General features: G+C 49.5%; 3 protein-coding genes across 4 annotated transcripts; 1 reads left to right on the top strand and 2 right to left on the bottom strand.

Moving 5' to 3' along the window:
* The first annotated feature begins 332 nt into the window (after positions 1-332).
* LOC129846068 (zinc fingers and homeoboxes protein 2-like) lies at positions 333-5177 on the top strand. Its single transcript, XM_055914056.1, has 2 exons — positions 333-2995; positions 3453-5177. Exon 1 carries the CDS (start codon positions 508-510, stop codon positions 2983-2985), a length of 2478 nt encoding a protein of 825 aa, XP_055770031.1. The 5' UTR covers positions 333-507; the 3' UTR covers positions 2986-2995; positions 3453-5177.
* Positions 5178-8273: 3096 nt separating this feature from the next.
* On the bottom strand, positions 8274-23282 carry LOC129846070 (derlin-1-like). The gene is made up of 7 exons (XM_055914059.1): positions 22902-23282; positions 20207-20318; positions 15466-15530; positions 12602-12628; positions 9885-10033; positions 9668-9778; positions 8274-9543 (listed from the first exon to the last, which is right to left on the bottom strand). Exons 1-7 carry the CDS (start codon positions 23052-23054, stop codon positions 9384-9386), a joined length of 777 nt encoding a protein of 258 aa, XP_055770034.1. The 5' UTR covers positions 23055-23282; the 3' UTR covers positions 8274-9383.
* Positions 15537-19011, bottom strand: LOC129846069 (spidroin-2-like). Of its 2 annotated transcripts, XM_055914058.1 has the most exons (4): positions 18700-19011; positions 17045-18663; positions 16685-16834; positions 15537-16614 (listed from the first exon to the last, which is right to left on the bottom strand). In XM_055914058.1, exons 2-4 carry the CDS (start codon positions 18272-18274, stop codon positions 16168-16170), a joined length of 1827 nt encoding a protein of 608 aa, XP_055770033.1. In that variant the 5' UTR covers positions 18275-18663; positions 18700-19011; the 3' UTR covers positions 15537-16167. The 2 variants fall into 2 exon arrangements, with proteins under 2 accessions (XP_055770033.1, XP_055770032.1); XM_055914057.1 differs by having other exon boundaries at positions 15537-16834.
* Positions 23283-23705: the final 423 nt, after the last annotated feature.

Genomic DNA, 23705 nt, shown 5'->3' with positions numbered 1-23705 from the left:
TTGCAGCTTCAACAGAGAGATGATATATGTAATCTGTTACTAGGGAGACGGGATCGAAAGCAGTTTTGGGTTTCCAGGATTACCGTCATTGAGTTTGAAGTGCTTGTTTTGTCACAGAAGGGACAAGCTAGGCCCTGTGACAGAGGGATGGAGAACAATGACTCTGAATATGTACAATGGTTTAGGGACATGTTCATTGCGGAGTTAGGCCTTATTACCATGGCCATTTATGTTACGTAGAAAATAGGAAGAAAAATAATGTAGACTATTGAACCGGCGGTTTGGGATTTTAATATGGTCTGTTTTCAGGTTATTGCAGGGATGTCCTTGTTTAATTTCCCCTCTCTCTCCCCCAGGTTGGGTGATCGGGGATGAAGTCTCATGAATTCCCTCATTGGAGCTGACATTAATAGTCAGCAGGAACAAGTGCATATTCTTCACAAGACAAACATCCCCTCATTTCCCCTACAACATCCGTCTAACAGTCCCAGGTGACCTACGCACGCCATGGCCAGCCGAAGGAAGACCACGACCCCTTGTAGAGCTGATGCTGTTTTTAGAGGTGATGAGATGATGGGGCAAGAGGATCCAGGTGAGATGGAGGTGGAGGTATCGGCGAATGACAAAAGCACAGTGGTGAATGGCTCCACAGAGATGCTTCCTGGAGAGGACTGGAGCTCTGGGACAGAGCCTAGTGGTTCACGTCGGGAGTCGCCGGCCCCTGAGAAACCTAATGCGGTGGATCCAAGGCCTCCGAGGAAGCAGCAGGGAGGCTATGAATGCAAGTACTGTCCGTTCTCTACGCAGAACCTGAATGAGTTCAAGGAACACGTGGACTCCAATCACCCCAATGTCATTCTCAACCCGCTCTACCTGTGTGCTGTGTGCAACTTCAACACAAAGAAGTTTGACACCTTGACAGAGCACAACGAGAGGTGTCATCCAGGGGAGAGCAACTTTAAGTTCAAGAGAATCAAACTGAACAATCAGACCATCCTAGAGCAGTCGATAGAAGGAACAAGCAACGCTGTCGTCTGTGATTCAACCAACGGCTTTCTGACTGGAGAAGACTTTGCCACTTTCCCCCTGAGCAAATCCACCACAGTGAAGATTAGTAAGCCAAAAACAGACAACAAACGGTTATTCACAGAAAGTCAACCGGACAGACTCAACCCCGAGCTCCCCAGGAAGCAGATCGCCGCCGTGAATGTGAACGGGACCGTGATCATCCCAGAAGCGACCCTAAAAGATGGCATCTCTCATATCATGCCTTCTCTTCAGCGCCCGCCTAACTACAACTTAGTACCAAAAATCGCTGTCCCTTTGAACACCTCCAAGTACAACCCTTCACTGGACAGTAACATGACACTCATCACATCCTTCACCAAGTTCCCGTACCCGACCCAAGCGGAGCTGTCCTGGCTTACCGCTGCCTCCAAGCACCCCGAGGAACAGATCAAGGTGTGGTTCACCCTCCAGAGACTGAAGCAAGGCATCAGCTGGTCCCCTGAAGAGGTGGAAGAAGCTCGGAAGAAGATGTTCAACGGTACCATCCAGTCAGTCCCACAGACCACCTTCACCGTGCTGAGCGGTGCCCAGATGGCCCAGTCCACCAAAGGACAACAGTCCCTAGTTCAATCCGTCCCCTTCAACCTCCTGGGACAGACCAGTTATGTGTTGACGCAGGTTGCAAACGGCTCAGCTGTCAGTTGTTCTCCCATCACACTAACCATGGCAAACCAGGTCGTGCAGTCAGTTAAGCGACCCTTGGTAGCTCCAGTAGTGGCCTCTTCAGAGATCAAACGTCCCTCCATAATCCAAACGATTCAGGCACCTAGACTGGTGGCTTCGCCTAAACCCAGCTTCACTTCAGACTCCAATAAAACCCCGGACCAGATTGTTGTACTGAAAGCTAGTTACACCCAGTGCCAGTTCCCTGAAGAGGAGGAAGTGTACCGCCTCATTGAGTCCACCGGCCTCTCTAGAGGAGAAATCAAGAAGTGGTTCAGTGAGCAACGACTCCTCAATCACAAGGTGGCGCCACAGGTGATCAAGATTGAGCCCCAGGCATCGAAAGACAGTCAGCCCAAAAAGGCTGTCCCCACCCAGTTTCCTCTCCTGGAGAGGCTCAAAGGCAAATCCTCTGAGCAGCTCAAGATGCTAGAGGAGAGTTTTCAGAGGACCAGCTCTCCCACTGAAATTGACGTTGACAACCTTGTTGTGGACACAAGGCTCTCCAAGACGGAGATCGACTGCTGGTTCTCCGAGCGCAGAGCACTGCGGGACAACTTGGAGCAAGCCCTGGCAAACTCCATGGGTCCTAAGAGCCTTGAGGAGCAACGAGGGATACTGAATGGTGTTTACGAACAGGACAGCAAAGTCCGGTGCTCACCTCTTCCCATCGTCACCACTTCCACCAGTCCTGAGCCCATCGATAGGAAATCCCTAGGGCTTCTCAAAGAGGTGTTCACCCAGACCCAGTGGCCGTCGCCAGAGGAGTACAGCCAGCTGGAGGGACAGACAGGTTTGTCTCGCACAGAGATTGTCCGCTGGTTCAAGGAAAACCGATCCGCCCTGAAGAATGGAACCTTGGACTGGATGGAACAGTTCCAGAAAGTCAACGGCAAAGCAGGACACAATGGTCAGAGCTCGTCAGGGATCACTGAACGACCCCCAAGCAGCATTCTCCAGCAGCACTTCACAGAGGCCAAGACGACACTGCTTTCAGCAGAAGACGCAGAGAAGCTTCCATTGCAGTCGAAACTCATCAACCAGGACATAGTCCAGTGGTTTACCAGTAAGCTGGGCCAGAGTATGACAGACATCAGCAGGGACCAACATGGACAGGCCAACGTGGACAGAAGCAGATGGGTGAAGGTGACCATGGCTGTAGGGGACGAGACTAAAGGTGCTTTGGAGAACCAGAAGATGGGATCAGAAGCAGAGGTGCTGATGGGAGACCAACCTGGTCGGGTGACTGGATGAGAAGAGCACGGTGAGTCTATGAGAAGCTACTGTACAGCAAGTTTATCATTCCTTTGATAAGGATGTATTTCAGTGTTAATGATCTCGTCTTGATGCCTGTAAGTAACTCAGTCAAAACAGATGTCCCAGATGAAGGGGAACTGGTTATGTAGTAGTGTCATGGTTTCCCCTTTAACAGAGCGATGGCTAGCAACAATCTAGCAGCTGTGGCTTTGAACCACCCGGGATGCCTGTAATTTAGCCTTCAGAAAAACATCTTGGCAGGAAGAGGCTATTGAGATTATACACATGTGGTTATCACTGGGGATTTTTTCCCCCCTGGTGAACAGAAAAGCACCTCTGATAGCCTGCTGTATGGGTATGTTAACTGCAGAATGATAGGTGAACTCAATGTGAAGTTAACAACAAAGGGTGTAGTCAGCCATTTGTATAACAAGTCTGTGTTTTGACATTTTACTTTGTTTCAGAGGATACTGAGTTTCTCAGGCAGAAGATTCTCCAGATAGTTGAATCTGGAACCAATGATTTCCTCCCTGGCCTGTGACATCAGCACGGTGGACAGTCCACTCCAAACACTGACTGGCAAGACCATTGAGTGCCAAAGCTGGACTTGATGCATCATTATTATTACACTTAATAAAAAAGGGTCCTTGTACATATTTTTCTGTATTGCAAAAGCTTTGTAAACATTTTCAGGGTTGCTGGTTTTTACATTTCTAACAGGATTCGATAACCCCTAAAAGAGGAATGTTTTGGTTTTTATGATGGTAATTGTAAACCAATTCATCAGTTGGTAATTATTTTTAACAAAACATTTAGTGACTGACAGCTGGCACTTATTTCAAGTGGATAGACAGGTAACACTTGTGATCTGATAACCAGTGAGTTCATCCATTGGACTAAAGGGTTTATAGTGGTTCTCTACCAGACCATAGAATCACCTAGCCTGGGTACCAGATGTTGGCATATGACAAGGAGTGGAATGATGGCACAAACAGGTCTGCTACCCGGGCTAAGAATCACCTACTTACATTACAATAACAGTTCTCTCCCTCTCTCATGCTGAATGCTACTGCTGCCTGAGACGACAGTCAGACACAGAATGGACATGAATAAAAACAGTTCTCTCCCTCTCTCATGCTGAATGCTACTGCTGCCTGAGACGACAGTCAGACACAGAATGGACATGAATAAAAACAGTTCTCTCCCTCTCTCATGCTGAATGCTACTGCTACCTGAGACGACAGTCAGACACAGAATGGACATGAATAAAAACAGTTCTCTCCCTCTCTCATGCTGAATGCTACTGCTACCTGAGACGACAGTCAGACACAGAATGGACATGAATAAAAACAGTTCTCTCCCTCTCTCATGCTGAATGCTACTGCTGCCTGAGACGACAGTCAGACACAGAATGGACATGAATAAAAACAGTTCTCTCCCTCTCTCATGCTGAATGCTACTGCTACCTGAGACGACAGTCAGACACAGAATGGACATGAATAAAAACAGTTCTCTCCCTCTCTCATGCTGAATGCTACTGCTACCTGAGACGACAGTCAGACACAGAATGGACATGAATAAAAACAGTTCTCTCCCTCTCTCATGCTGAATGCTACTGCTACCTGAGACGACAGTCAGACACAGAATGGACATGAATAATAACAGTTCTCTCCCTCTCTCATGCTGAATGCTACTGCTACCTGAGACGACAGTCAGACACAGAATGGACATGAATAATAACAGTTCTCTCCCTCTCTCATGCTGAATGCTACTGCTACCTGAGACGACAGTCAGACACAGAATGGACATGAATAATAACAGTTCTCTCCCTCTCTCATGCTGAATGCTACTGCTGCCTGAGACGACAGTCAGACACAGAATGGACATGAATAAAAACAACAAGAAAATGCACTGTACATGTTTTTTGTAGTTCAGTCTCATTTTTGAATTGCAGCGTCCGTTGCATCAGTAACTGGTCTTTTCTCGTGTTGGCTTTCTAGATATCCATAGATATCCTAGGTGTAGTTAGGCTCCATTTCAATGGCTCGCTCCTTGAGTTTCCTGCTTCTTCTATTAGTGAATCATGTTCACACATGTATCTGGAATACTGTACTGCTACCAAGAATCTCTTTGCTTGCTCTTTTTTTTTTATCCGTCTGCTGTAACTCAATAAAACACAACCAACTGAAGGATGTCTCGTGATCCGTTGTGCAGTGGTCAGAGATACTCACCCCCCAGGGCAGTGGTCACTACTCAGAGAGATACTCAACCCCCAGGGCAGTGGTCACTACTCAGATACTCAATCCCCAGGGCAGTGCTCACTACTCAGAGATACTCAACCCCCAGGGCAGTGCTCACTACTCAGAGATACTCAACCCCCAGGGCAGTGGTCACTACTCAGAGAGATACTCAACCCCCAGGGCAGTGGTCACTACTCAGATACTCAACCCCCAGGACCCAGGGCTGGGTCACTACTCAGAGATACTCAACCCCCAGGGCCCAGGGCAGTGGTCACTACTCAGAGATACTCAACCCCCAGGGCCCAGGGCAGTGGTCACTACTCAGAGATACTCAACCCCCAGGGCCCAGGGCTGGGTCACTACTCAGAGATACTCAACCCCCAGGGCTGGGTCACTACTCAGAGAGATACTCAACCCCCAGGGCCCAGGGCTGGGTCACTACTCAGAGAGATACTCAACCCTCAACCCCCAGGGCAGGTTCACTACTCAGAGAGATACTCAACCCCCAGGGCAGGGTCACTACTCAGAGAGATACTCAACCCTCAGGGCTGGGTCACTACTCAGAGAGATACTCAACCCCCAGGGCAGGGTCACTACTCAGAGAGATACTCAACCCTCAGGGCTGGGTCACTACTCAGAGAGATACTCAACCCTCAGGGCCCAGGGCTGGGTCACTACTCAGAGAGATACTCAACCCTCAACCCCCAGGGCAGGTTCACTACTCAGAGAGATACTCAACCCCCAGGGCAGGGTCACTACTCAGAGAGATACTCAACCCTCAGGGCTGGGTCACTACTCAGAGAGATACTCAACCCCCAGGGCAGGGTCACTACTCAGAGAGATACTCAACCCTCAGGGCTGGGTCACTACTCAGAGAGATACTCAACCCTCAGGGCCCAGGGCTGGGTCACTACTCAGAGAGATACTCAACCCTCAGGGCCCAGGGCAGGGTCACTACTCAGAGAGATACTCAACCCCCAGGGCCCAGGGCAGTGGTCACTACTCAGAGATACTCAACCCCCAGGGCCCAGGGCAGTGGTCACTACTCAGAGATACTCAACCCCCAGGGCCCAGGGCTGGGTCACTACTCAGAGATACTCAACCCCCAGGGCTGGGTCACTACTCAGAGAGATACTCAACCCCCAGGGCCCAGGGCTGGGTCACTACTCAGAGAGATACTCAACCCTCAACCCCCAGGGCAGGTTCACTACTCAGAGAGATACTCAACCCCCAGGGCAGGGTCACTACTCAGAGAGATACTCAACCCTCAGGGCTGGGTCACTACTCAGAGAGATACTCAACCCCCAGGGCAGGGTCACTACTCAGAGAGATACTCAACCCTCAGGGCTGGGTCACTACTCAGAGAGATACTCAACCCTCAGGGCCCAGGGCTGGGTCACTACTCAGAGAGATACTCAACCCTCAGGGCCCAGGGCAGGGTCACTACTCAGAGAGATACTCAACCCTCAGGGCCCAGGGCTGGGTCACTACTCAGAGAGATACTCAACCCTCAGGGCCCAGGGCTGGGTCACTACTCAGAGAGATACTCAACCCTCAGGGCCCAGGGCTGGGTCACTACTCAGAGAGATACTCAACCCTCAGGACCCAGGGCTGGGTCACTACTCAGAGAGATACTCAACCCTCAGGACCCAGGGCTGGGTGACTACTCAGAGAGATACTCAACCCCCAGGGCAGGGTCACTACTCAGAGAGATACTCAACCCTCAGGGCCCAGGGCTGGGTCACTACTCAGAGAGATACTCAACCCTCAGGGCCCAGGGCTGGGTCACTACTCAGAGAGATACTCAACCCTCAGGGCCCAGGGCTGGGTCACTACTCAGAGAGATACTCAACCCTCAGGGCCCAGGGCTGGGTCACTAAGAGAGATACTCAACCCTCAGGACCCAGGGCTGGGTCACTACTCAGAGAGATACTCAACCCTCAGGGCCCAGGGCTGGGTTTCTAATTAAACTAACATATGGAATAGTTTTTTAGATAGTCATGCCGAGGATCATTTATTAATTTGAGGACCCCTGTATGTATTATAAAATACAGATCAAAAGGAAGTATGTTTAAAAGTGTCTGGCCTATTTCTGGGAGATGTAAGAAAGCTTAGAGGGGGGGGGGGGGTTAATTTGACCGTGGAACCTTTCTTGGAAATAACCTTTTGACTTCCATTCATTTTTCAGCCTGGTACCGTGACACTTGTGGAGGTCGTAGAGCAAAATGGAGAACACCACTGTGTTTGTGAGTCATCTTTCCATAGACTGGTCGTATTAGTTTGTAGCCCAAACCTTTCGGACACTAAAGATATGTGAGAAAACCGATTTTCAGGATGTCTCCTGGTCTGACAAAATACAGTTGTAGCTCTGCCGCCTTCCACAGTAGATGCGTTGATTTGAGGACTGGCCCATGCAACAACAAAAACAGGCTGATTTTGGTATTATGCTGATTAGATTAAGCGGGAATGTCAATCAACTCTAGGGGAAACGCACACTCTGGATATACCAAATATTGAGTTGCACCCCCTTTTGCCCTCAGAACAGCCTCAATTCTACATAGCATGGACTACAAGGTGTTGAAAGCATCCACAGAGATGCTGATCCATGTTGACTCCAAAGCGTCGTGTCAAGTTGGCTGGACGTCCTTTGGGTGGATCATTCTTGATGCACACGGGAAACTTAAGCGTGAAAAACCCAGCAGCATTGCAATTCTTGTCAAAAACCGGACCGTACCCCGTTCAAAGGCACTTGCATTTTGTCTTTCCCATTCACCCTTTGAATGTTACACAATCCATGTCTCCAAAATCCTTCTTCAGCCTGTCTCCTCCCCTTTATCTACACCGATTCAAGTGAATAACAAATGACAAAGGAACATAGCTTTCGCCTGGTCAGTCTGTCACAGAAAGAGTGTTAATGTTTGGTGTTCAGTGTATATGGGCTGCCTTATTCTCCATTTCCCCCCTTTCCTGTGTCCTTTAAGAATATTCTGTTCCAGAGACATGCAATTGAGATGGAGAAGTGCACAGGATTTGATTACGTCAGTACAATGTTCAAAGATTTTTTATGCAACAAAAACTGAAAAGTTGTCACGTTCTGTTTACTCAAGTACAAAATGGCATTGTACAAAAGTTAGAGAAGCAGACCCAGCCAAAAAAAACAAGATACTCAACTGAAAGATAAGGGTCACTGTACATGTGTGTCGGGGTAAATTCCTTTTCCTCAATACTTCTGAGGGGAGAAACAACTAATTTCAGTTAACTTCTTGAATTGAAATTGACCCTAACCCTGGTGATTTAACTAACTAGTCATCCCCAAGACAAGTATGCTGCTATTTAGACTGGATCATCTTCTGAATGAAAATCAAGTTGGCAACAAGCAAATTACTCATCGTGAAAACAGTTGATACCCATTTCACAGCTGAGTGTGTAAGTCATCATTACACACCAACTGGGGGTATTCATCAAATCTTGCAGTTTCATTTAATTGCCGTGTTGCAGAGCTAAATCAAAGGAGAAACAGAACCATGACACTGCAGTTTTATGGATCCAAAGCATCTACTGGGACAGTTAGAGCACGTACTGTAGGCATCTCTCACAATACAAACTGCATCATTATACTATGTTGAAGATTAGATTTTCTTCTACTCTACTCCCCCATTCAAAACAGACAAACATTCAGTGAGGCAGTGTGATCATACAACAGCGCAGACTGGGGGGGGGGGGTGAACAAGAAATTTTGTTTTATTATATATGAGCCTCTATCTACACAGCCAGCGTGAGTGTTGCTGTTGCCCCGTGTTCTATTTAAAGGAGAGAGGAGCAGAGAGAATTCAGTCCTTAGTGCTCGGCTGTTCTCTCCCAGAACAATGCTTTTCTAAATAGCCAAACCCACGCTCTGAAAAGGCTGGCTGAGGCAACACACTGGTTAGGAGGAGCCCTGTAATTACAGTGTAATCAGATATGGCATCTTGTGTAAAAGAGAGCACTGAAAGAATAACATGCTGATCATATCCACAGCTGAGATCTTTTCTGAACAGTCCAAAGGAAGGGAAGTTGGATACAAAAACAATCTGCTTTCTTTAATTTGGACATCGGCAGTAGTCTTGAGGAGTGGAGACAAGAGTCTTTGTCCTGCTACTCGGTAGGACAGTCTCCTCAGTCGTCCCCTAGACGGAAGCCAGCTCCCCAGGCATGACGTCCTCCCATACCTCCTCCACCTCCTCCACCACCACCGGCCTCGGGAGCTGCAGGTCTCCTGCTGGGTGGAGCTCCAAACCCAGACACACCCCCTCGTCTGTTGGGCAGGAAGCGGTACCTGTAGAGGAGACAGAAGAAAGCAACTGTATTAAAACAGACATGCATCTCTGACATGTAGAAGAAGGAATCCCAGAGGACAACAGGGCTGTGTTCATCAACACATGACAGGCAGAGGAACTCACAGGAAGTCAGGTGTTGACAGGAAGGACCTGCCTCCCAGGTCCATGGGGTATTTAAACATCAGGAAGAAGTACAGATGACCCACCAGGTTCCCAATCAGTTCATTGACAACACTGGAGATGAGAACAACCAAGACATTTAGGATTTTGACATTTCTGTTCAAATGTAAAATGTAGTTCTAACATGTTGGATTGTTGACTAAATAATGGAACTACTTACGAGCCCCCAATAATGTAGTTGAACCCGAGGATGACCCAGGGTAGATAACATGCTTTGAAGCGTGTCCCGAACCAGAAGGAGACGATGGTTTCTCTGTTCAGCTGAGCCCACACGTACAGGACGGACATTATCAACGGGATCATCAGGAGCTGGAAAACACAACAGCATTTGCATATTTTCAAATCAAATTGTATTTGTCACATGCGCCGAATACAACAGGTGAAGGTAGACCTTACAGTGAAATGCTTACTGACAAGCCCTTAACCAACAATGCAGTTAAGAAAAATAAGTGTTAAGTAAAACAATAGATAAGTAAAATATAAAACAAATAATTTAAGAGCAGCAGTAAAATAACAATAGTGAGGCTATATACATGGGGTACCGGTACAGAGTCAATGTGGAGGCTATATACAGGGGGTACCGGTACAGAGTCAATGTGGAGGCTATATACAGGGGGTATCGGTACAGAGTCAATGTGGAGGCTATATACAGGGGGTACCGGTACAGAGTCAATGTGGAGGCTATATACAGGGGGTACCGGTACAGAGTCAATGTGGAGGCTATATACAGGGGGTACCGGTACAGAGTCAATGCGGAGGCTATATACATGGGGTACCGGTACAGAGTCAATGTGGAGGCTATATACAGGGTGTTAAGGTACAGAGTCAATGTGGAGGCTATATACAGGGGGTATTGGTACAGAGTCAATGTGGAGGCTATATACAGGGTGTTACGGTACAGAGTCAATGTGGAGGCTATATACAGGGTGTTACGGTACAGAGTCAATGTGATGGCTATATACAGGGGGTACCAGTACAGAGTCAATGTGGAGGCTATATACAGGGTGTACCAGTACAGAGTCAATGTGGAGGCTATATACAGGGGGTATTGGTACAGAGTCAATGTGGAGGCTATATACAGGGTGTACCGGTACAGAGTCAATGTGGAGGCTATATACAGGGTGTTACGGTACAGAGTCAATGTGGAGGCTATATACAGGGTGTTACGGTACAGAGTCAATGTGATGGCTATATACAGGGGGTACCAGTACAGAGTCAATGTGGAGGCTATATACAGGGTGTACCAGTACAGAGTCAATGTGGAGGCTATATACAGGGGGTATTGGTACAGAGTCAATGTGTAGGCTATATACAGGGGGTACCGGTACAGAGTCAATGTGGAGGCTATATACAGGGGGTACCGGTACAGAGTCAATGTGGAGGCTATATACAGGGTTACCATACAGAGTCAATGTGGAGGCTATACACAGGGGGTATCGGTACAGAGTCAATGTGGAGGCTATATACAGGGGGTATCGGTACAGAGTCAATGTGGAGGCTATATACAGGGGGTATCGGTACAGAGTCAATGTGGAGGCTATATACAGGGGTACCGGTACAGAGTTCATTAGTTTTATCTAATAATGTAGGTTATAGATACATCCTCCCATTTTTACAAACCAACTGGCCAAGACACGGCTGCTGCAGCGACACGGCTGCTGCAGCGACACGGCAGCACACAGTCAGCAGAGATACCTTAGCACTGAAGCTGTAGATGGCATAGTTCTTATTGTCACGGTGACCACGGAAGTGTCCAGTTTGTTTACATTAAATGACAGTGGTTGTGATGACCTCTGGTAGATTTATGGTCAGTAGCACTGAAGCGGACAACTAGTCTCTTAGCTGTCAGAGACTGAAGACTTAGAGCTGTCTGAGGGACTGTCCCAAATGGCACCCTATTCCCTATTTAGTGCACTACTTTTGACCAGACTGCACAGAAAAGGGAATAGGGTGCCATTTGGGACACAGCCCGATTGTCGGCCCCTCTGTGAAACAAGATACAGCAGACTAGACCAGTCTGATCATCCACCAGTAACTCCCCGTCGTGATAAACTGGACCAGTCTGATCATCCGACAGTAACTCCCCGTCGTGATAAACTGGACCAGTCTGCTCATCCGACAGTAACTCCCCGTCGTGATAAACTGGACCAGTCTGGTCATCCGACAGTAACTCCCCGTCGTGATAAACTAGACCAGTCTGCTCATCCGACAGCAACTCCCCGTCGTGATAAACTGGACCAGTCTGCTCATCCGACAGCAACTCCCCGTCGTGATAAAATGGACCAGTCTGATCATCCGACAGTAACTCCCCGTCGTGATAAACTGGACCAGTCTGATCATCCGACAGTAACTCCCCGTCGTGATAAACTAGACCAGTCTGATCATCCGACAGTAACTCCCCGTCGTGATAAACTGGACCAGTCTGATCATCCGACAGTAACTCCCCGTCGTGATAAACTAGACCAGTCTGATCATCCGACAGTAACTCCCCGTCGTGATAAACTGGACCAGTCTGATCATCCGACCTTCTTAATGAACCTAGTTTACATGATGTTCTACAGATTAAAGGGACAATCCACTCAAACTACAGTACGTGTTGGTATTGTTCCATTAGTCCTCTGTTGATTCAGTCCCAATATGTTTTGCATGTCAGCAGTCAAATTGTTTTACATCATCATGATGTCGTGGCCAGTGACACGTTGCTTCTAGAAAGTCAATTTTCTTGAAAACTTGATTGCAGGTACAATAGAGATGGGCTGATAGCCTTTAATGCAGGGTTTGACTATTTGTCTTGGAACGTCGTGGTAAATGAAAAAGGCAACAAGTCTTAATTATTCTAATCTAAGGACAGAGAGAAAATAGGAGGAAGAAACGTACCTGCATGTCCATCATTAAGCCGGTTATCTACACAAGCAATGTCAAGGAAACCTGTATTCTTCCTGTCAGGATCAATTCTTTTACACATGTTGAATCAAACTCTCATCTAGTTCTACATAAACAGGCCACATACCCGGACCGTCATTTCCCTTTTCGTTACCCAAATGGAAAAGCAGTGGAACAGATGACTAGACAACAGAACTACTGTGTTCTGTCATGGAGCATAGAGGAGCCTAATGATCCATTCCAGCTGTACTGAGGTTCTGGAACCACAACACAGTAACTGAGGCAGCATGGGCAGAAAGACAGAGGCTGTATGTCAACCAGATCTTTCATGTCAGTAGTGTTGTCCATCCATATGACCTGCATTAACACATGGCTGTACAGAGACTGTAGCCAGGCCACTAGCAGGCAGGGGGTTTGGCTGTACAGAGACTGTAGCTAGGCCACTAGCAGGCAGGGGGGTTGGCTGTACAGACTGTAGCTAGGCCACTAGCAGGCAGGGGGGTTGGCTGTACAGAGACTGTAGCTAGGCCACTAGCAGGCAGGGGGTTTGGCTGTACAGAGACTGTAGCTAGGCCACTAGCAGGCAGGGGGTTTGGCTGTACAGAGACTGTAGCTAGGCCACTAGCAGGCAGGGGGGTTGGCTGTACAGAGACTGTAGCCAGGCCACTAGCAGGCAGGGGGGTTGGCTGTACAGAGACTGTAGCCAGGCCACTAGCAGGCAGGGGGGTTGGCTGTACAGAGACTGTAGCTAGGCCACTAGCAGGCAGGGGGGTTGGCTGTACAGAGACTGTAGCTAGGCCACTAGCAGGCAGGGGGGTTGGCTGTACAGAGACTGTAGCTAGGCCACTAGCAGGCAGGGGGGTTGGCTGTACAGAGACTGTAGCTAGGCCACTAGCAGGCAGGGGGGTTGGCTGTACAGAGACTGTAGCTAGGCCACTAGCAGGCAGGGGGTTTGGCTGTACAGAGACTGTAGCTAGGCCACTAGCAGGCAGGGGGTTTGGCTGTACAGAGACTGTAGCTAGGCCACTAGCAGGCAGGGGGGTTGGCTGTACAGAGACTGTAGCTAGGCCACTAGCAGGCAGGGGGGTTGGCTGTACAGAGACTGTAGCTAGGCCACTAGCAGGCAGGGGGGTTGGCTGTACAGAGACTGTAGCTAGGCCACTAGCAGGCAGGGGGTTTGGCTGTACAGAGACTGTAGCTAGGCCACTAGCAGGCAGGGGGTTTGGCTGTACAGAGACTGTAGCTAGGCCACTAGCAGGCAGGGGGTTTGGCTGTACAGAGACTGTAGCCAGGCCACTAGCAGGCAGGGGGTTTGGCTGTACCACATGGCTGTACAGAGACTGTAGCTAGGCCACTAGCAGGCAGGGGGTTTGGCTGTACAGAGACTGTAGCTAGGCCACTAGCAGGCAGGGGGTTTGGCTGTACAGAGACTGTAGCTAGGCCACTAGCAGGCAGGGGGGTTGGCTGTACAGAGACTGTAGCTAGGCCACTAGCAGGCAGGGGGTTTGGCTGTACAGAGACTGTAACTAGGCCACTAGCAGGCAGGGGGTTTGGCTGTACAGAGACTGTAGCCAGGCCACTAGCAGGCAGGGGGTTGGCTGTACAGAGACTGTAGCCAGGCCACTAGCAGGCAGGGGGTTTGGCTGTACAGAGACTGTAGCTAGGCCACTAGCAGGCAGGGGGTTTGGCTGTACAGAGACTGTAGCTAGGCCACTAGCAGGCAGGGGGTTTGGCTGTACAGAGAAACAGACTGGTTTGGCTGTACCACATGGCTGTACAGAGACTGTAGCCAGGCCACTAGCAGGCAGGGGGTTTGGCTGTACAGAGACTGTAGCCAGGCCACTAGCAGGCAGGGGGTTGGCTGTACAGAGACTGTAGCCAGGCCACTAGCAGGCAGGGGGTTTGGCTGTACAGAGGCTGTAGCTAGACCACTAGCAGGCAGGGGGTTTGGCTGTACAGAGAAACAGACTGGTTTGGCTGTACCACATGGCTGTACAGAGAAACAGATTGTAGATAGGCCCCTTTCCAGTGGCTGAACTGTTGCTAGGCAGCTTAACAGGCAGGGGGCGGCTCTAATAATACATACTATAACAAGGCCTAGACTCAGGAGGCAAAAACAATGGCAGTTTATGGAACAAAACATGAACAACTATTAGCCTACCTTCAACAATTTACAAAACAGCATAACGTCGCTGTCTGATGAAAACCTTGTAAAAAAAATACATTCACAAAATTGGAGTTACATTACCGCTTTAAATTAACTCCCCTCAATGTTCTCTGACCATTCTCATGACTCAAGGACACAAAACATTTAAAGTTTCATAATGGTATGTTCCTTTTTCCTGAAAACCTGAAAAGTTTGTTTTGAAGGTTTTCAGACGGCGACGATAAGTTAAACGTACGAAGAGGTTTTCAGACGGAGACGATAAGTTAAACATACGAAGAGGTTTTCAGACGGAGACGATAAGTTAAACGTACAAAGAGGTTTTCAGACGGAGACGATAAGTTAAACATACGAAGAGGTTTTCAGACGGAGACGATAAGTTAAACGTACAAAGAGGTTTTCAGACGGAGACGATAAGTTAAACATACGAAGAGGTTTTCAGACGGAGACGATAAGTTAAACGTACAAAGAGGTTTTCAGACCGAGACGATAAGTTAAACGTACGAAGAGGTTTTCAGACGGAGACGATAAGTTAAACGTACGAAGAGGTTTTCAGACGGAGACGATAAGTTAAACGTACGAAGAGGTTTTCAGACGGAGACGATAAGTTAAACGTATGGCTAATTGATTTACTATGACTGATAAAGTTGTCAGCTGCATAAAAGGCATCATATTGATAACAGGTAAAGGATACAACGATGCAGAGCCAGTTGAAGAGCAGCATGAACACAAAGTCAGCCGGACGCCCATCAAACGCCCCTGGAAGAAAAGAGAGAGGGATTGTTTGTTTATTTAATTTGCAATGTAAACATGTTTCCCATGCCAATAAAGCCCCTTTGAATTGAAATTGAGAGAGCTTTATTTGAGCCACAGGCAATAGGTGTCATCACAAAATACTGTACATACAGACCTAACAGCGCAATTATTTATTTAATCATCACAATTTATTTATTTAAATCATATTCTATTGCCTAGCCCCACCATGATCACAAGATTTGAATGAAAAAGCTCCATGTGTAGTGAACGACATGCTCTGCTTCCTCCTACAGTCCTAATGTTGTGTAACAGATCAGCTCTATAATGGAGCCTGACTAGCGATGAGAAGTGATCGGTGTGGCCTGGGGTGGTCTAGCTGTCTAACCCGCTGCCTCTGGAGCGCATCTACCATGTACCGCTGTCAGCATGGGTTCCAATACAGCCCACTGCTCTTTAAGCCTGCTCTCTCCTACCTTTCACCTCCATCTATCCCATAAACATACTACATTCTTGTGTGTGTGTGTGTGTGTGTGTATGGATATATATATATATATATATATATATCCACATGACAGGCTCAACATGTATTATTTACCCTCAGACATAACGGCTAATGAGAGCTGGCAGACTGTCACCATAGCTAGCCTCTGACCTGAACCCACCTGCCTCCATCCTCTGTGACCTGGAGTGAACCCACCTGTCTCCAGCCTCTGTGACCTGGCGTGAACCCAGCCTCTGTGACCTGGCGTGAACCCACCTGTCTCCAGCCTCTGTGACCTGGCGTGAACCCAGCCTCTGTGACCTGGCGTGAACCCACCTGTCTCCAGCCTCTGTGACCTGGCGTGAACCCAGCCTCTGTGACCTGGCGTGAACCCACCTGTCTCCAGCCTCTGTGACCTGGCGTGAAACCACCTGTCTCCAGCCTCTGTGACCTGGCGTGAACCCAGCCTCTGTGACCTGGCGTGAACCCACCTGTCTCCAGCCTCTGTGACCTGGCGTGAAACCACCTGTCTCCAGCCTCTGTGACCTGGCGTGAAACCACCTGTCTCCAGCCTCTGTGACCTGGCGTGAACCCAGCCTCTGTGACCTGGCGTGAACCCACCTGTCTCCAGCCTCTGTGACCTGGCGTGAAACCACCTGTCTCCAGCCTCTGTGACCTGGCGTGAACCCAGCCTCTGTGACCTGGCGTGAACCCAGCCTCTGTGACCTGGCGTGAACCCAGCCTCTGTGACCTGGCGTGAACCCAGCCTCTGTGACCTGGCGTGAACCCAGCCTCTGTGACCTGGCGTGAACCCAGCCTCTGTGACCTGGCGTGAACCCACCTGTCTCCAGCCTCTGTGACCTGGCGTGAACCCACCTGTCTCCAGCCTCTGTGACCCGGCGTGAACCCACCTGTCTCCAGCCTCTGTGACCTGGCGTGAACCCACCTGTCTCCAGCCTCTGTGACCTGGCGTGAACCCACCTGTCTCCAGCCTCTGTGACCTGGCGTGAACCCACCTGTCTCCAGCCTATGTGACCTGGCGTGAACCCAGCCTCTGTGACCTGGCGTGAACCCACCTGTCTCCAGCCTCTGTGACCTGGCGTGAACCCACCTGTCTCCAGCCTCTGTGACCTGGCGTGAACCCGCCTGTCTCCAGCCTCTGTGACCCGGCGTGAACCCGCCTGTTTCCAGCCTCTGTGACCCGGCGTGAACCCGCCTGTCTCCAGCCTCTGTGACCCGGCGTGAACCCGCCTGTCTCCAGCCTCTGTGACCCGGCGTGAACCCGCCTGTCTCCAGCCTCTGTGACCCGGCGTGAACCCGCCTGTCTCCAGCCTCTGTGACCCGGCGTGAACCCGCCTGTCTCCAGCCTCTGTGACCCGGCGTGAACCCGCCTGTCTCCAGCCTCTGTGACCCGGCGTGAACCCGCCTGTCTCCAGCCTCTGTGACCCGGCGTGAACCCGCCTGTCTCCAGCCTCTGTGACCCGGCGTGAACCCGCCTGTCTCCAGCCTCTGTGACCCGGCGTGAACCCGCCTGTCTCCAGCCTCTGTGACCCGGCGTGAACCCGCCTGTCTCCAGCCTCTGTGACCCGGCGTGAACCCGCCTGTCTCCAGCCTCTGTGACCCGGCGTGAACCCGCCTGTCTCCAGCCTCTGTGACCCGGCGTGAACCCGCCTGTCTCCAGCCTCTGTGACCCGGCGTGAACCCGCCTGTCTCCAGCCTCTGTGACCCGGCGTGAACCCACCTGTCTCCAGCCTCTGTGACCTGACGTGAACCCACCTGTCTCCAGCCCCTGTGACCTGACGTGAACCCGCCTGTCTCCAGCCTCTGTGACCTGGCGTGAACCCGCCTGTCTCCAGCCTCTGTGACCTGGCGTGAACCCACCTGTCTCCAGCCCCTGTGACCTGGCGTGAACCCGCCTGTCTCCAGCCCCTGTGACCTGGCGTGAACCCGCCTGTCTCCAGCCTCTGTGACCTGGCGTGAACCCGCCTGTCTCCAGCCTCTGTGACCTGGCGTGAACCCGCCTGTCTCCAGCCTCTGTGACCTGGCGTGAACCCGCCTGTCTCCAGCCTCTGTGACCTGGCGTGAACCCGCCTGTCTCCAGCCTCTGTGACCTGGCGTGAACCCGCCTGTCTCCAGCCTCTGTGACCTGGCGTGAACCCGCCTGTCTCCAGCCTCTGTGACCTGGCGTGAACCCACCTGTCTCCACTGGGGTATAGGACGACTCAGTGATGTGAAACATTCTGAACCTTGTTGCAGATCTATTCATTCTGTTTCCCTGACAACTCCCTATTCGACATGAAGGTTTGTATCTGAGCGTTCTGTAACGTTACATGGTCCCGAACCGGCCCCTGCTAGAGGACGATGTGAACCCACCTGTCTCCAGCCTAGTAGAGTACTGCTAGAGTACTGTGTGAACCCACCTGTCTCCAGCCTAGTAGAGTACTGCTAGAGTACTGTGTGAACCCACCTGTCTCCAGCCTAGTAGAGTACTGCTAGAGTACTGTGTGAACCCACCTGTCTCCAGCCTAGTAGAGTACTGCTAGAGTACTGTGTGAACCCACCTGTCTCCAGCCTAGTAGAGTACTGCTAGAGTACTGTGTGAACCCACCTGTCTCCAGCCTAGTAGAGTACTGCTAGAGTACTGTGTGAACCCACCTGTCTCCAGCCTAGTAGAGTACTGTGTGAACCCACCTGTCTCCAGCCTAGTAGAGTACTGCTAGAGTACTGTGTGAACCCACCTGTCTCCAGCCTAGTAGAGTACTGCTAGAGTACTGTGTGAACCCACCTGTCTCCAGCCTAGTAGAGTACTGCTAGAGTACTGTGTGAACCCACCTGTCTCCAGCCTAGTAGAGTACTGCTAGAGTACTGTGTGAACCCACCTGTCTCCAGCCTAGTAGAGTACTGTGTAAACCCACCTGTCTCCAGCCTAGTAGAGTACTGCTAGAGTACTGTGTGAACCCACCTGTCTCCAGCCTAGTAGAGTACTGCTAGAGTACTGTGTGAACCCACCTGTCTCCAGCCTGGTAGAGTACTGCTAGAGTACTGTGTGAACCCACCTGTCTCCAGCCTAGTAGAGTACTGCTAGAGTACTGTGTGAACCCACCTGTCTCCAGCCTAGTAGAGTACTGCTAGAGTACTGTGTGAACCCACCTGTCTCCAGCCTAGTAGAGTACTGCTAGAGTACTGTGTGAACCCACCTGTCTCCAGCCTGGTAGAGTACTGCTAGAGTACTGTGTGAACCCACCTGTCTCCAGCCTAGTAGAGTACTGCTAGAGTACTGTGTGAACCCACCTGTCTCCAGCCTGGTAGAGTACTGCTAGAGTACTGTGTGAACCCACCTGTCTCCAGCCTGGTAGAGTACTGCTAGAGTACTGTGTGAACCCACCTGTCTCCAGCCTAGTAGAGTACTGCTAGAGTACTGTGTGAACCCACCTGTCTCCAGCCTGGTAGAGTACTGCTAGAGTACTGTGTGAACCCACCTGTCTCCAGCCTAGTAGAGTACTGCTAGAGTACTGTGTGAACCCACCTGTCTCCAGCCTGGTAGAGTACTGCTAGAGTACTGTGTGAACCCACCTGTCTCCAGCCTGGTAGAGTACTGCTAGAGTACTGTGTGAACCCACCTGTCTCCAGCCTGGTAGAGTACTGCTAGAGTACTGTGTGAACCCACCTGTCTCCAGCCTAGTAGAGTACTGCTAGAGTACTGTGTGAACCCACCTGTCTCCAGCCTGGTAGAGTACTGCTAGAGTACTGTGTGAACCCACCTGTCTCCAGCCTAGTAGAGTACTGCTAGAGTACTGTGTGAACCCACCTGTCTCCAGCCTAGTAGAGTACTGCTAGAGTACTGTGTGAACCCACCTGTCTCCAGCCTGGTAGAGTACTGTGTGAACCCACCTGTCTCCAGCCTGGTAGAGTACTGTGTGAACCCACCTGTCTCCAGCCTGGTAGAGTACTGTGTGAACCCACCTGTTCCTAGCCTGGTAAAGTACTGCTAGAGTACTGTGTGAACCCACCTGTTCCTAGCCTGGTAGAGTACTGCTAGAGTACTGTGTGAACCTACCTGTCTCCAGCCTGGTAGAGTACTGCTAGAGTACTGTGTGAACCCACCTGTCTCCAGCCTGGTAGGGTACTGCTAGAGTACTGTGTGAACCCACCTGTCTCCAGCCTGGTAGAGTACTGCTAGAGTACTGTGTGAACCCACCTGTCTCCAGCCTGGTAGAGTACTGGTAGAGGAAATAAAGATTGACTAGGTAGAGGAAGCCTGTTCCAGGGCCCACAGGGAAGTATAGGGTGGAGGTGATTGGTCTCCATACCTGTAGAGAGAGAGAGAGAAAGATCATAGTCTGTTAGCATTTAGGACATGTCAGGGCAGTAACTGGTGTGTGTGAGGGGGGGGGGGGGGGAGTAACAGGTGGGAGGAGAGCTGAAGCTTGGCAGGCCCTCCACAGCTAAACACTTTATTCACATGTGATGTAATGGGGCACCAGGTCACAGTGACAAAATGTGAACTCAACTGTCACATTCACTGGTTGATGTAAACACACTAGGGTATTCAGGATACCAGCCCACGTATTGTGATACCAGGAAAACCCAAAGCAGACTAAACTCTACGGTTCTTTAAAACCTGCCTGTATGTAACAGTCTATGATATAAGCCTAGTTGGGAGAAAAAGACTAATGTGACTGTTAACAGAAGGCTGTGTGTTTACAACTTCAGAATGTTTTTTCCTCAACAAATGATGTCTGCTTCATGTTTTGTTGCCACGATACTTCCAAGTATTGCAATACTGGTATCGTGAGAACCCTAAAACATACACCCTGGGCCATCTGACCAGGTTGGGGCACTGCACTGGTTTACACAAAAACCCAATGGAACAACAGCCCAGACCGCCCAACACAGGTGTGACAGCTGTGGCCTCGCCAATGGAACAACAGCCCAGACTGCCTAGCACAGGTGTACCAGCTGTGGTCTCGCCAACAGAACAACAGCCCAGACTGCCCAACACAGGTGTGACAGCTGTGGCCTCGCCAATGGAACAACAGCCCAGACTGCCCAACACAGGTGTGACAGCTGTGGCCTCGCCAATGGAACAACAGCCCAGACTGCCCAACACAGGTGTGACAGCTGTGGCCTCGCCAATGGAACAACAGCCCAGACTGCCCAACACAGGTGTGACAGCTGTGGCCTCGCCAATGGAACAACAGCCCAGACTGCCCAACACAGGTGTGACAGCTGTGGCCTCGCCAATGGAACGACAGCCCAGACTGCCCAACACAGGTGTGCCAGCTGTGGCCTCGCCACTGGAACAACAGCCCAGACTGCCCAACACAGGTGTGCCAGCTGTGGCCTCACCAATGGAACAACAGCCCAGACTGCCCAACACAGGTGTGCCAGCTGTGGCCTCGCCACTGGAACAACAGCCCAGACTGCCCAACACAGGTGTGCCAGCTGTGGCCTCGCCACTGGAACAACAGCCCAGACTGCCCAACACAGGTGTGACAGCTGTGGCCTCGCCAACGGAACAACAGCCCAGACTGCCCAACACAGGTGTGCCAGCTGTGGCCTCGCCAATGGAACAACAGCCCAGACTGCCCAACACAGGTGTGCCAGCTGTGGCCTCGCCAATGGAACAGCCCAGACTGCCCAACACAGGTGTGCCAGCTGTGGCCTCGCCACTGGAAACCTACTCTGCCTTCACAAGATCACAACCAGTAGTCAGCTGAGATGTGAACCGATACGGTCCACCCTGTATGTGTTCGTGGTGGAAAATAGCCCAATTATCATACTTGAGTAAAAATAAAAGATACCTTAATAGAAAATGACTCAAGTAAAAGTCACCCAAAAAAATACTACTTGAGTAAAAGTATTTGGTTTTAAATTGAATAAAGTATCAAAAGTAAAAGTATTAATAAATTAAAATAGCTTATATTAAAGAAAACAAGATGTTTTGAATATTTGTTTTATTTTTTTAAGGATAGCCCAGGGCACACTACAACACTCAGACATCACTTACAAACGAAGCATTTGTGTTTAGTGAGTCCGCCAGATCAGAGGCAGTAGGGATGATCTCTTGATAAGTGAGTGAATTGGACCACTTTCCTATCCTGCTAAGCATTGAAAATATAACAAGTACTTTTGGGTGTCAGGGAAAATGTATGGAGTAAAAAGTACATTATTTTCTTTAGGAAAATAGTGAAATAAAAGTAGAAGTAGTCAAAAATATCAATAGTAAAGTACAGATACCTAAAAAATAAAATAATAATTGTCATACTTTCAAGAATTTTTACTTAAGAACTTTACACCACTGTGTGTGTGTGTGTGTGTGTGTGTGTGTGTGTGTGTGTGTGTGTGTGTGTGTGTGTGTGTGTGTGTGTGTGTGTGTGTGTGTGTGTGTGTGTGTGTACCCACTTCATAGAGGTGAGGTCCAGTAACAAAAGAATGGTCTAGTGTCACGTTGTGACGCCACCTGTCAGAAGACAATGATGAAACCCTTGCTTGCTTGAGAGTCATGATGACTACTGTACGTAATGTGGGAGGTGCCAGTTATGATGAGGATGTGATAGCACCACCTGTTGGAATTGTATTGACATTATTTTGGTCAAACCTCACTCAACCAAACCTATAACAAATGCAGGAATATCATATATTTGTGAGATATTCACCAAACCTTTCGAAATAATCATGTAGTTCATTTGTACATAATTGCTATTGAAAATGCTACTATCCTATCGTTGAACTAGCGTCTTCATGCATCCCGGAAGTCCAACCTGTTTGTTTTGTGATTGGACTGAATTCACACCCCTTGTACAATCCAAGGCCTGCTAGCCTTGATGCTAGGCTATCATAGCAACACAGCGAATTGTAGCACACAAACAACCCCACTGCCCATAACTTACCTGAAATTTGTGAAAGAAGTTCTCTGGCCATAAGACGAGGTACATGGGACTGATTAGTCCCAGTTTACCTATCAAGGGAACCGCAATCGACCCAGCAAACCAATACCGGGTGATGAACGGGATTGTTTTGAACCAGTCCCCGATATCTGACATCTTTCCATACGATCTTGGCAAAACGACCACAGTCAACGAATTGCCTAAAAGCAAACGAAGTCCCAAAGTCCTGGGGCGACTGACGATACCCCTTGTGTTATAATTCCCTTTTGATGACAACAATTATTCACGAACGTTTGGTTCCTCAGTCAAGTTTTCATGACGTGGCTTCTTATTATACCTCAATCTTCTCGCGACTAGCTCTTGAACTGCTCACTTCCTGTCAAATTTGCACAGCAGTCCTTGCTATCTGGGATCCTTGGAACGTCCCAACTCTGACGTTACAACTATGACATTAGTTGAAATGTTAATTGATTTACACTGAACAAAAATATAAACACAACATGCAACAATTTCTAAAATTGCACTGAGTTGCAGTTCATATATGGAAATCAGTCAATTTAAATAAATTCATTAGGGCATAATCTATGGATTTCACATGAATGGTAATACAGATATGCATCTGTTGGTCAAAGATACCTTTAAAAAAAGTTAGGGGCGTGGATCAGAAAACCAGTCAGTATCTGATGACACCACCATTTGCCTCATGCAGCGTGACACATTCCCTTTGCATAGAGTTGGCTCAGTTGTTGATTGTAGCCTGTGGGATGTTTTCCCACTCCTCTTCAATGTGCTGTGGTGGAGATCTTT

The sequence above is a fragment of the Salvelinus fontinalis genome, unplaced genomic scaffold (genome assembly GCF_029448725.1).
Source record: "Salvelinus fontinalis isolate EN_2023a unplaced genomic scaffold, ASM2944872v1 scaffold_0442, whole genome shotgun sequence".
In the NCBI taxonomy this organism is placed as follows: domain Eukaryota; kingdom Metazoa; phylum Chordata; class Actinopteri; order Salmoniformes; family Salmonidae; genus Salvelinus; species Salvelinus fontinalis.
Note: the sequence above shows the minus strand (reverse complement) of the source record. Positions and strands in the feature narration are given on the sequence as shown.

What these genes read in the sequence shown, in the direction of transcription:
- LOC129846068 (XM_055914056.1), top strand. Translation starts at nt 508, where the DNA reads ATGGCCAGCCGAAGGAAGACCACGACCCCTTGTAGAGCTGATGCTGTT.
- LOC129846069 (XM_055914057.1), bottom strand. Translation starts at nt 18,274, where the DNA reads ATGAATAGATCTGCAACAAGGTTCAGAATGTTTCACATCACTGAGTCG. An exon ending in AGAGGCTGGGTTCACGCCAG is followed by an intron (nt 16,835 to 17,044) that starts GTCACATAGGCT and finishes GGTTCACGCCAG; the next exon opens with GTCACAGAGGCTGGGTTCAC.
- LOC129846070 (XM_055914059.1), bottom strand. Translation starts at nt 23,054, where the DNA reads ATGTCAGATATCGGGGACTGGTTCAAAACAATCCCGTTCATCACCCGG. An exon ending in TCAACTGGCTCTGCATCGTT is followed by an intron (nt 12,629 to 15,465) that starts GTATCCTTTACC and finishes TTGCTTGTGTAG; the next exon opens with ATAACCGGCTTAATGATGGA. An exon ending in CTGTCAACACCTGACTTCCT is followed by an intron (nt 9,544 to 9,667) that starts GTGAGTTCCTCT and finishes TCTCCTCTACAG; the next exon opens with GTACCGCTTCCTGCCCAACA.